This window comes from Electrona antarctica (genome assembly GCF_951216825.1).
Source record: "Electrona antarctica genome assembly, chromosome: 16".
NCBI lineage: Eukaryota > Metazoa > Chordata > Actinopteri > Myctophiformes > Myctophidae > Electrona > Electrona antarctica.
In genome coordinates, this window is record NC_136797.1 from 21,978,786 (window position 1) to 21,991,273 (window position 12,488).

Here is a 12,488-nt window from a genome sequence, read left to right on the forward strand (position 1 = left end):
TACATATAATCTTGGGGGTCCTCGATATGAAAATGTTTGAGAACGACTGACACAGAAACATGGGTTCTTCAGAAAACTGTCAGGATTTAGAAGACATTCGTAGAATCGTCCTCAGGTCTAAATGGGTTAATTCTTCACGCGGGCCCCCGACGCTTCAAAGTTATTCTTATAAAAAGGAAAATTTAATAAATCAATTTCCATTTCAAAATGCTCTCATTAAATGAATGACAAACTTGGAAAGGGCCTCAGTTAGCAGACGCCGTCTGTTTAAAATGATTGGATATGGTCAATTTAACTTAAATCTGCCTCATTGTATTTTTCGCCTCCTCATTTCAGCTTTCTCTTCATATTCTCCAATAAATAATCAGCACGTTGCACAGAATTACAGGCCTGGATTAGCCCGTCTATGACCCCCCACTGCTACTGTAGCTCCGACACTCGCGTGCACGTCAGTGTTGTTTTTGGCATCAAATTTCTATTTTTAGTTGTAGTCATAGTCTCTTGGATAGTTTTCACTTAGTTTTAGTCACATTTTAGTCACCTGGAATGTGTTAGTGTTAGTTTAGTTTTAGTCGACTAAATGTCATGAGATTTTAGTCGACTAAATCTACAGTTGATTTAGTCGACTAAAATGTGTTTTGGCAGGCCTTGATGCCGTCATAATGGCTGATTTTCCATTCGCTGAAAATAGCCGATCTACAAGCTCACAACGCGTCGCAGCGCGACGCGTTGTGAGCTTGTAGATCGGCTATTTTCAGCATGCAACCAAGTGTAAACGACTTATACTGGATCTCTTGTCCACTAGTCCCTTCCTAACATTTTAGTCTAGTTTTTATTTGTTGACTAAATTGTCAGTATATTTAGTCTTAGTTGTAGTCATCACAGCTTAGTTTTCATTTAGTTTCCATTTAGTTTTTGTCAGTGGAAAAAGGTAGTCGACGAATAATTTTCGTCTTAGTTTTAGTCGACGAAAACAACACTGCTGCACGTTGAACACGGCGGCGTGTTGCTGTCACTATGGTCGCTGTCACTATGAGCTTGTAGATTTGCTCATTTTGAAAACTCAATCTTTGAATATATATTTCCAACTCAAGTCTTTGCTTCTGGGGGTCCATGAAACATACCATTTCAAGATGGGAGGTCGGCGGCCAAATACGTATCATCTTGGGGTTCCGTGACATGAAATAGTTTGAGAACCACTGATATTATAAGACTATATAATCTATACAGTTTTCCAGAAAACTGAGTTAGACATTTTTTTTAAATGAGCCTCCGGTCTTAAAGAAGTAGTTCACCCAAAACATACTTATTTTCTATCTACACACCTGATGACGCTGAATTCATAGAGATGTGTTTGTTGAGCCAATAAGTTGATGTCCTTCCTTCATCAGTGCCCATACCTGAGGTTGGCGAAAGTGCCTTTCTGTGTGGTGTTTGCATGTTCTCCCCGTGTCCCATAGGGTAGGTACCCTCACAAAAAACATGCAGTAATCCTGGTCTCTAAACTGCTTCCCCCTGGTCAGCCGCCCGGGGCGCGTGATGGAGGGGAAAGGAACTGGTTGGAATAACGTGTTCCTTCTACGTGCTAGGGGGACAACCGGGGAAACTCCCCGCTGTCAGGTGAAAAGAAGCGGCTTGGACTCCTCATGCATTGGAAGGAAGCACGAGGTCAGTCCGTTGCTCTTCCCAGGTTGGCACATGGAGTGTAGCGCCCAGGATCACACTAGATAATTGACACTGGGTGAAGAAATCGTGGGCTAAAAAAATAATAATAATACTGGCTCAGGAATGCAACAAAAACAAAAAAAATATCTCCATGAATTCAAGTGTGTGTAACTGAAAGAAAATAAGTCTTTTTTTTTGCGGTGAAGCACTCACCCACTTTAAATGGGTATAAAGGATGCTTCAACCGTCGAAACCATCGGAACTACAGACATCTTTTGGATACCTAGTGGGACAATACACTTTACACAAGAATTTGACCGCTCCGCCGGCTCCGCCGGCTCAGCCGAATCTTTACGACTTTACGCTGTGGAGTCCCGGAGGGGCCCGAGGTCACAGACTATAGCTACGGCATGGATATAGAGTCATACAGTACATAGTGTACAGTAGGTCACAAACATGTGATGCTGAAACCTTGACTGGCAGGAAACATTACAGCACTTATCAGATGACTAATTACAAAGCCTCACACACACACAGTCACACACACAGAGAGAGAGAGAGAGAGAGAGAGAGAGAGAGAGAGAGAGAGAGAGAGAGAGAGAGAGAGAGAGAGAGAGAGAGAGAGAGAGAGAGAGAGAGAGAGAGAGAGAGAGCGAGAGAGAGAGAGAGAGAGGTGGGAGTGAAAACACAGGAAACAGAGAGAGAAAGGACAGGAGAAGGAAGTGGAGCTCCAGCCAACCAGAAGGTCACGTAAACACTTTGTTCTTATTCCAGCCTCTGGGACAGGGGAAATGTCACAAAACACACAAACACACACACACAAACGCCCACGCGCACGGACACACACACACACACACACACACACACACACACACACACACACACACACACGGACGCACGACCACACACACGCCCAACATTCCTTCAAGTCTCACACACAGCTGCACACTATACAGCCAGAAGCATGGCCAGCAACAACAAGATAGAAACTGTGAGACATTAAACAAGCACCTGTGTGTGTGTGTGTGTGAGAGAGAGAGAGAAAGAGAGAGAGAGAGAGAGCTATCATATTGTTTAATCGCCAACTGGATAGGCCATTTGTCAAAGAAACAGGTACCTCATGCCATAAGACATAAACGTGTACATACACTGGCCACTGGGGTTGTACGTCAATGCCACGGCCATATTGGCAGGGGACACTTGCCATAACTCCACACAGCAAGACAATACCCGAGTTGTTATACGAGCCTCTGACTAAAAACCTTTTATTTGTTTCATTTTCTTCTGTTTTATAACCATTAAGGTCCTTGCAGACTGCTGCTGCGTTTTGATATTCCCCCCCCCCCCCCCCCCCTAATTGATGTTAAGACCCACATGTTTAATTTAATTCAATACAACACATAGGGCAATCCTGCCATTAGCAGGCAAGACTTATTGCCTCTGCCAATAAGGCAGCCAAGTTGGGGGACTGCGCCTTAGTCTCACGTCCCACACGTGGCCGGTTAAGACTCATCCGTGCCTTCCGCGTGGTAGCTTTTGCTACTTTTGAATTTGAATCCTGAAAAGTATGCATGTAATGAATAACGATATATCGTAAATTGATTCAAATCGATTTGAACTGGTGACAATTTAAATCGCAATTTGAATCGTGATAAAAGCATAGTAAGAGAAGAAAATAATGGATTTTGTGCAAGGAAAAGAATGTGGAAAAGAAGTCTAGAAAAGAATTGTGAAAAATCTAATCGCGAACCTACTAGTATCGTGATTGGAATCGTATCGCGAGTTGAACGAATCGTTGCATACTGTACGTACTTTAAAGCAGCACCTTTGGTCAACCAGCATGTCCCATACTGCCTCGACCCTTCCCTTCCATCCCTCCTCCTGCTCTCCACTCACCCAGCGCGTCCTGCAGGTACTTCTGCCCCACCAGTTTGAGGTACTCCTCGATGGCCTTGGTGGCCAGCGTGTTCTCCCTGAAGATCAGGTGCTCGTTCTCGCCGCAGCGGTCCACCTCCGACATCATGAGGTCCGTCAGGAAGTCCTGCGGAAAAACAAAAACATTGGGAGGCAAAGAGAAGGATTATAATTTAGGACACGCTCATCTAGAACTACGGAGAAGTCCCAGTTGTTGCAACAACTGTACATTTTGTTCAAAGATTGTTGGACAACCACTTCAGAGACTCTATACATCCACGTATGATAACAGCATCCTAAGGTTAGCAAGGAATATCGCCTCTAATACTAGCCATGTCTTGTATGGAGAGTATAGGTTGCTGCCTTCAGGAAGGAGATATGGTGTTCCAGTATACAATAAGGTCAGACTGAAGAGGTTTTTTGTCCATCAGTCGACTTTGAGGATTAACCCATTTTGGGCGGGAACCCTATTTGGTGTTTTAAAACATTATGTTATAATTTAGCTATTAGCGCTCATTAGCGCTCATTAGCGCTCATTAGCGCGCCACCGAGTGGCGCGCTACGAGCTTGTAGGTCTGCTATTTTTGAAAAATCCGTTAAAATGTGGCGCAAATCAGTGAATATATATTTCAGAGCGAACATTTTTAACGAAAATATTTGCTTCTGGGGGGTCCCTGGAACTACATATTTTGAGATGGTGGTCCGTGGCCCAATAGAGATAATTGTGGGGGTCCTTGACATGAAAAAGGTTGAGCACCACTGACATAGAAACATGGGTTTTTCAGAAAAATGTTAGGATTTAGAAGCCTTTTTTTATCGACCATAAAGGCTCTTGCCGTAATGTGTGTAATTGTATTTTCTTTTCCGTTTTGTGTCAAATGTGTGTATATGTGTTGCATACAAGGCCGCAGACAAATGTCAGTGCAAACTGACAATAAAGTACTATATCATATCATATCAAGTGCGAGATCACTTCTGTAGAATGACGGTTTTTGCCATTTTCGAATTTGAATGCTGAAAAGTATCAGTTTTCGACATAATGAGGTTTCTAACCGACAGAGACGATAATAATACAAAGAATATAGACAATCTCAGCAAGTTCATTTCACTTCATTTAGTCTACCAGTTCCCGGTTTTGTCCCCCATCCATTTAGGCTCCTTTCCAATAATCACAACAAGGTTTGTATAGTGTGTGAAAACGTGTACGTCACCAAGAGGAGGGCGGCGTCTGAAAAGCTAGGGACGGCCCTCTTGTGGGCATTAAATTCTAGCCCACATCACTCAGAATAGAGCGACGGTGGTATGTTTTTGTAAATATTGAGCTCGTTCTTGGCGACAACATAGTGAACCAACACCAGGATGGATAGAAAGAACGTCGGGCCCCAAATACAGAACGTTATGTCTCTGCGCCCGTGCGGCGTACAGCCGAGATCCAAGCCATTCTACGTCTTTTTTGTAAACTCGTCAATCTGGGTTCCTTGGTGCCGTCTCCATGCTGGAAAGCTGAAAATCTAATTCCGTTTTCTGGCTCGTTCCCTCGACGTGACCTGCTGTGGCACTTATTTACTGAGCAAGTCTGCACCATTGTGAGGTCAGTTTAAAAAAAAGAACGTATACAAGCACACTGGATAGTGGCTCATTGTAAACAAACCAGACAAGCCAACAAGTATGGCGGCCGCTACCACGTGACACATATGTTGACGCCCCCTCCAGGAGATTTTGGTACACCCTATATCTGCACAGCAAGTATACAACAGGACTCGTCGCATAAAACTTGTTGCACCTACAGTTGGAGGCCATCGATATTGTCCTTTTCTTTTTGCTGAGGTTTGCGTGATCTGCGCAAAACCCCTTTTGGTGTTTTAAACATTATGTTATAATTTAGCTATTGAAAAATAGCAGATCTACAAGCTCATAGCGCTACGAGCTTGTAGGTCTGCTATTTTTGAAAAATCGTGAAAATATTTATTTCAGAAAACTGAAAGGATTTAGAAGGATCTTTTAAAATGTTGAGGTCAGGCCTAAATGGGTCAAATGATAAGGGACAATATCGGTGGCACCCAACTGTATGCCGATCCAACCGTCTCATTTGCCTTGTTCCTTTCCAAAGGAGTCTCTCCTGTAACTGATTGTCTGTCTGCCAGCGTCTGCTGTGCGTTGGACACAGACTGGTGGTGGCATGTAAAGTGTCTGCCAAAGAGAGCGGTGGCATGTCCAGTGTCCACGTCTGCCAACCACAGCACGATGTCCCTTTTCACAAGAGAAAATCCCAATGATTTGGGATTAAAGGACCACTTCACCACTTTTCAACCTATCTTCATATAATAGGTCCTCACTAATAATCATGATAAAATGGCACGATTTATTTCTGTGGGCTCCATTTTCGTCACCGCTAAACCCCTTATCCCTAAACCTCTTTGCCTTTTTTTTTTTACTATTTTGCTAAACATTTTTGAATAGTTAAAATGGCCAGTCTACAAGCTCACAACGTGTCAATGTAGATTGGCTAGTTGAACTATTCAAAAATGTTTTTCAAATTTGTAAAAAAAGGCAAAGAAGTTTAGGGATAAGGGGTTTAGCGGTGACGAAAATGGAGCCCACTGTCTCATAGGAGGGCTGTGGGCAGTTCAGAAACCCGTCCACCAGTGACATCATCATTAGGCAGATTTCTTTTTAACAAGATTTTTTTTACAAAAATGTTTAGATTTTCATTATCGTGAGAACGATGACTTCCATTTTCGCATTGCAAACTTTTCAGGACTAGAAAGCCTGCAGTTTCTATTAGCTTGGATTCCCCATCGATGATGTCACTGGTGGACGGGTTTCTGAACTGCCCACAGCCCTCCTATGAGACACAAACCGAGTAGAAAAAAATTGCACAATTTTTTCATGATTATTAGTGAGGAACTATTATATTAGCCGATTTAGCACCATTCACATGGAACACGAGAACCTATTCTTTAGAACCTCTACGCCAAACACAGCTTTCTCGGGTTTGAATTGTTTAATCGCTTTTTGATCTGTTTCGATCGGTAGCTGATCTTGCTACCGCTAACGATATTCTGGGACAACAACACAACACACAACCGGCCATTTTGAAGATGCGCGCGCATCCACTTCCATTCTAAGCCCTGCAGTAAAACCACTGTATCTCAAAAACGACATTGCGGGGACAGAATCTGGGCCAGACAAGCGTTTTCAACGGCCTGTAGCAGGCGCTGTGATACTCGCGGTCGGCTTTATCCACCATCGACCGAGAGAACAACAACCGGTGAAGACACCACACACATCAGTTTGTCACAGGAACACAGAATTACGGATATTTGGATCTTCAAAGTAAGTGTCACGCGCGATAAAACCCTGGCAGTACGCGATCAAGAGATGGATTAATGGTAGCGGTAAATGGGTTAGATAGGTTGAAAAGTGGTGAAGTGGTCCTTTAAGGAATGAAGATTTCAGTCAGGTCAATATGACAGGGTTTCAGTTTCAGCTGTATTTCAGTCACCCTCGTTTGTTAATGTCATGCAGAAGCAGAACAAGATAATTATTATCTCGTCCGGACAAGATAATTATTATCTCGTCCGGACAAGATAATAATTATCTCGTCCGGACAAGATAATAATTATCTTGTCTTGTAATATCTTGTACGGACGAGATAATATCTTGTACGGACGAGATAATATCTTGTCCGGACGAGATAATATCTTGTACGGACGAGATAATATCTTGTCTGGACGAGATAATATCTTGTACGGACAAGATAAAATATATTTTGAATGCATGCAAAACACCAATCCTCCTCCTCACTGCATGTATTAGCTCAACAGTGACAGTCACCAACTGCTACAACACACAACGATAATAAGTGTAACCACTTTAACCATGTTTTATACGTTGGCTATTCAAAAAATAGCAGATGTACAAGTTCACAGCTATTTTTGAACAGTGTTTAACCCATTCTGTGCGGGAACCCCTTTTGGTGTTTTAACTAAGCGTTATGTTATACTTTAGCTATTGAAAAATAGCAGATCTACAAGCTCATATAGCGCGCCACCGAGTGGCGCGCTATGAACTCGTAGGTCTGCTATTTTTTGAAAAATCGTAAAAATGCGGCACAAATCTTTGAATATATATAACGTTTTTTTTATTTCGACGTCAGGCCTAAATGGGATAATGTAGATTTTAACACAAATCTTCTCTTCTGGTGGTCCCTGGCACAAAATATATTTCCAGTCCGCGACCAAATAGATATAAATGCTGGGGGTCCTCTTGGCGCGAAGAGGTTTGAAAACCACAAGTTTGTAGGTCATCATCATCGCCAGTGTTGTGAATTGGAATGCCAGCAGCAAACCAAACCAACCCAGGGACCCAGTGAAGGGCAGTGCAGAAGTGGAGAGACACACATTTTTTGGAAGGAGACTGAAGAGCATGCGTGCTGCAGCATACTTGATCAGCCGAGACCAACGCAGGCTTTACTGGCAGACAGACAGAGAGAGACAGAAGAAGAGAAGTTGCTGACTGTTAGTACTAGTGGAGCCTGGAGTAAGGCCGAGGCTATCAGACTCCTCGGTGAGTAGCGGTCTGTCAGTCCAGATGTTGTGTTATTATGCTGCAAAACCGTCTTAAGTTGAATGAGTCATCCACTCATTTGGATCTGTCAACACACATCTCTGAGTGCATCTTCCCTCCCCCAAGTCCCATGGCACCTCGTTAGGCAGACGGAGCCAGCCAGGGAGAGAGGAGCAAAGTGACAGATCAAGAGAGAGGGAGAGATAACACATGCACACACACACAGATACACACACACACACACGCACGCACGCACGCACGCACGCACGCACGCACGCACGCAGAGAGCGAGAGCATTATAGTGACAGAGCGAGAGAGAACGAAAGAGACAGAGAGAAAGAATGATAGAAAGGACGAGAGAGAGATGGCAGACATACAGAGAGACAGAGACAGAGTATAGTATATAGTAGTATACAAATACAGAGATTAAAATAGGGTGCATTTTGCATCCCAAAACGCAGTTTAAAACAACGACCTCTGCATCAACGGGATGCACTACTGTACTGTTTTTTATTCTAGTTTATTTTGCTAGCTTTAGTTATGATAATCATTTCTCCTTCTGTTTTCTACATGAATATAACCACATTATAGCCATATCAAATGAAATGGGAGTTAAATGCTGCAATTTGTAAAAAATGGCAAAATATGACTCCTAACGTCGTTGAAGTGGGACTCATAAAATGTCCCTGGGACTCGTCTAAAATTTAGACGAGTCCCAGGGACATTTTAGACTCTAAAAGACCATCCCTGCATCCCGGGACTCATTACATAGAGAGAGGCAAAGAACAGAAAGAGACAGGGAGAGAGAGAAAGAATGATAGAAAGAACGAGAGAGAGAGAGAGAGAGAGAGAGAGAGAGAGAGAGAGAGAGAGAGCAGAGAGAGAGAGAGAGAGAGAGAGAGAGAGAGAGAGAGAGAGAGAGAGAGAGAGAGCAGAGTGGCCTTTAAGAACTCAGCCTCTCAGGCAGACAGAATGATGTATTGTGGAGCCTCTCAGACAGTTTCTATAGCTACTGTACTGCTAGCTCCTCAGCTAATCAAAGGCTCGCGGCAGGGAGCCAATCACAGCATCACACACTGATGTGCAGCCAATGGGGATTGTTTTTCTTTCTGTTAACGCAACATCATGTCGCATATGCACGCACACACGCTTTTTTCTCCCTTTGAAATAAGCATAAAGGCATATATATATAAAGCTCTTCTGCTCTTTAACATTATCATAAAAGAAGGCGACTTAAAAGATGAGGACAACTTGGCATTGCATGAGTGCGTGTGTGCAGAGAGAGAGAGTGATAGAGAGAGAGAGCATGCCTTCAGCCTGGCGGAGACATGTCGAAGACACACACACACACACACACACACACACACACACACACACACACACACACACACACACACACACACACACAGTGACAGAAAGCCTCCAGTTAGTCAGTAGAAGGTAAAAGTCAGTCCAGTGCATTCAGGGGTGACCTGAATGCCGAAATGCATTCACGTCCCAGTTCTATTGTTTAGAGTTACAAGGGTGCTTCTTGCATACTAGCTATCGGCAAAGCTTTGCTTGTTTTGCCACTGATGCCTTTATAATATTGCTGAGTCCGTGTTAACTTAACCACCACTCCATTTTACGTCGTCGCTTGTTCAAATCGCGCAACCGCGATAAAAGCTTCGGCAGGCAGCAGAGACGGCAATTAGGGCTGAGGCATTGACCTGACTTTAGCGCAAATGCATACACAATATTGTGTGTGTGTGTGTGTGTGTGTGTGTGTGTGTGTGTGTGTGTGTGTGTGTGTGTGTGTGTGTGTGTGTGTGTGTGTGTGTGTGTGTGTGTGTGTGTGCGTGCGCGCGTGCGTATGAATTTACATGCTCTCTCTCTCGCTCTCTCTTTCAAAACAACCACCACGCCCACAGACCTGAGGAAGTCTGACCTTTGACGGTGCATGGTCTCCCACCCAGTCCTATTAGAATAGGCTACTTCCTTTTTTTGGAACCTCCATCCTTCTATTCCTACCTAGCCCCCCCCTAACCCCCCCCATCCCCCCCCCCCCGCCTTCTTCCTCTCGCCGCTCCATATATGGGCACGTCGAGGTGAGAGAGACACAGAGAGATCTGAATGGACTCACTAGAGTCAAGCATGCACTGTACTGTAGATGGCGATGGAAAGCATCTATATTAATGAGCTCTAATAATAATGATGAGCCATGTAGACACATGTTTAGTCTAGCATGGTCTCCCACCACCAAAGGTATGTTCATTTGAATCCAGCAGCATGTCTACATCGTACATGCAAGTGCACACATGTAGTGAGTGATATGATATATGATATTATATAGTACTTTATTGTCAGTTCGCACTGACATTTGTCTTGCGGCCCAGCGGCCTTGTATGCAACACATACATATACACACATTTGACATAACACAAGGTCTCTATCAGCCACAGTCTACAGCTCAGTCTAGTCCTGGCCAAAAACCTGATTTATCCTCAAAGTCGACTGATGGACAAAATACTTCTTCAGTCGGTTGTCCAACAATCTTTGAACAAATGTTTAGTTGTAGCGGCATTTGTGACTTGGAGGCTACAGACAAACATCCATACCAGGTGGTACTACAGTACTGAAGTATAATAATAACAGAAGTGAAGAACAAAAGAAGAATCCGTCTACTAGCACCAAAGGATCTTAAAACGGCGAAGGAAATAGATTCTTTGCTTTGTTTTCTTACACACTGATTCATTCTGATCTTTCCACGACAGGAGGTGATCTATTACTACTCCTAGGTATTTGTATGAACATGGTTACCTGTTAATCTGTTTACCATGAATAGTAATGGGGGATCTGTGTGTCTCTAGAGGTGCACCAAATATAATCTCTTCTGTCTTTTTTGTGTTAATGATGAGAGCGTTGTTATCACTCCATTCAACCACCGTATTTACTGTGTTGGTGCAGTCCAGGATCACTGGATCTATCTAGAAGAGACATTAAAGTTGTATCATCTGAGTACTTTAGTATGTATTGATCTGGTGCGTCGGTGAGACATTCAGGCAGACATTCCTCAGTACGACAGCTGTCTGTATAAAGGGTGAAAAGTACAGCTGAGCTCACACAGCCCTGGGGAGCACCAACATTAGTGGTTAATGCTGCGGAGAGGGTTGTGTTCACCTTCACCCTCTGTACTCTGTGTTAGTAAGAAAAGAAGCATACCAGTGAAGTAAGTATGGATTCAGTTCCAACTGTACCATCTTTGACACTAGTATATCAGACTGTATTGTATTGAAAGCTGAAGAAAAGTCTAAAGAACAGCACCCTTGCATAACTCTTATTTGACTTATCAAGGTGTTTCGTAATTAAGTGGACCAGTGTGACAACCGCATCCTCTGTGCCGCAACCCTTTTTATATAGCCTGATGTCTATAGTATTTTATATAGTCTGATGTCTGTGTCAACAGTACTGTTATAGAGTGTCGCAGACGAGCGGCCCAGAAGAGAATTTCCAATTCATTTTTCCCATAGTTTCAGAAAGTAATTATTTAAAGACCTGTAAGGCTCGGACAAAGCCAACTTCGGATGGTGACATGTCATGACAATGAACAAAAACATTTTGGGCCGAACAAATAATTAGTAAGAATAAAAAAAATCACACCCGTGTGAAGTGACCCAGGGTGCCGGCCCGATTCCGGCGAGCCGCCCCGCGAGTTACCGTGTGGGGGTCCCTCTACTGCAGGGGTCGGCAACAGGCGGCCCGCGGGCCAAAATTGGCCCCCCAGAAATAATATCTGGCCCGTGAGATAATTTTGAGATTTTTTTTTTTTTTTTTTTTTTGGGGGGGGAGGGATTTTTTTTATACAGTATCAGACCGATAGTCTCACATATAGGCTATTATAATTATTATGTCCAAATACAGAAACTATCCCCACCTAAATAATGACTATTATATTACTCCATGTTGAGAGTGAATGACAGGCACGGCAGCGGGGTATAACGTGGGCGGCGCTCGCTCAATGACATGAAGAAGAAAAAAAAGTCAGTGGACAGCGCCTGGTCTGCCCTTCTAATGGGATAAGAGACAGCAGCTCTTCCTTGAAAACCTTTCCATCAAAATATCTAACATAAACGCACAACTGGGCTACATCTGTGTTGTCAGTGCTCTCATCTATGGCCATGGAAAAGTAATTTGCATTACGGAGACTGTCGATAATTACACCCCGCACCGCGTCCGACAGTGCCTCGACACGGCGGGTGGCGGACCTAGCAGACAGGGACAGCTGTTTGACTGACGCAATGATACCATCAGTAGACTTGTCGGTAGCGAGTTCCTCCAAAACTGTCACCATCATCTCCTTG

At 43.6% G+C, this 12,488-nt stretch overlaps 1 protein-coding gene across 2 annotated transcripts in view; it reads right to left on the bottom strand.

Annotated features, from left to right (window-relative positions):
* LOC306939268 (disabled homolog 2-interacting protein-like) overlaps positions 1-12,488 on the bottom strand; it is a 135,848-nt gene that overhangs the window by 38,084 nt on the left and 85,276 nt on the right. For both annotated transcript variants that reach the window (XM_079523825.1, XM_079523824.1), the window contains exon 6: positions 3,562-3,706. In XM_079523825.1, coding sequence (XP_079379951.1) covers positions 3,562-3,706 — 145 coding nt within the window. The remainder of the gene's footprint in view (positions 1-3,561; positions 3,707-12,488) is intronic.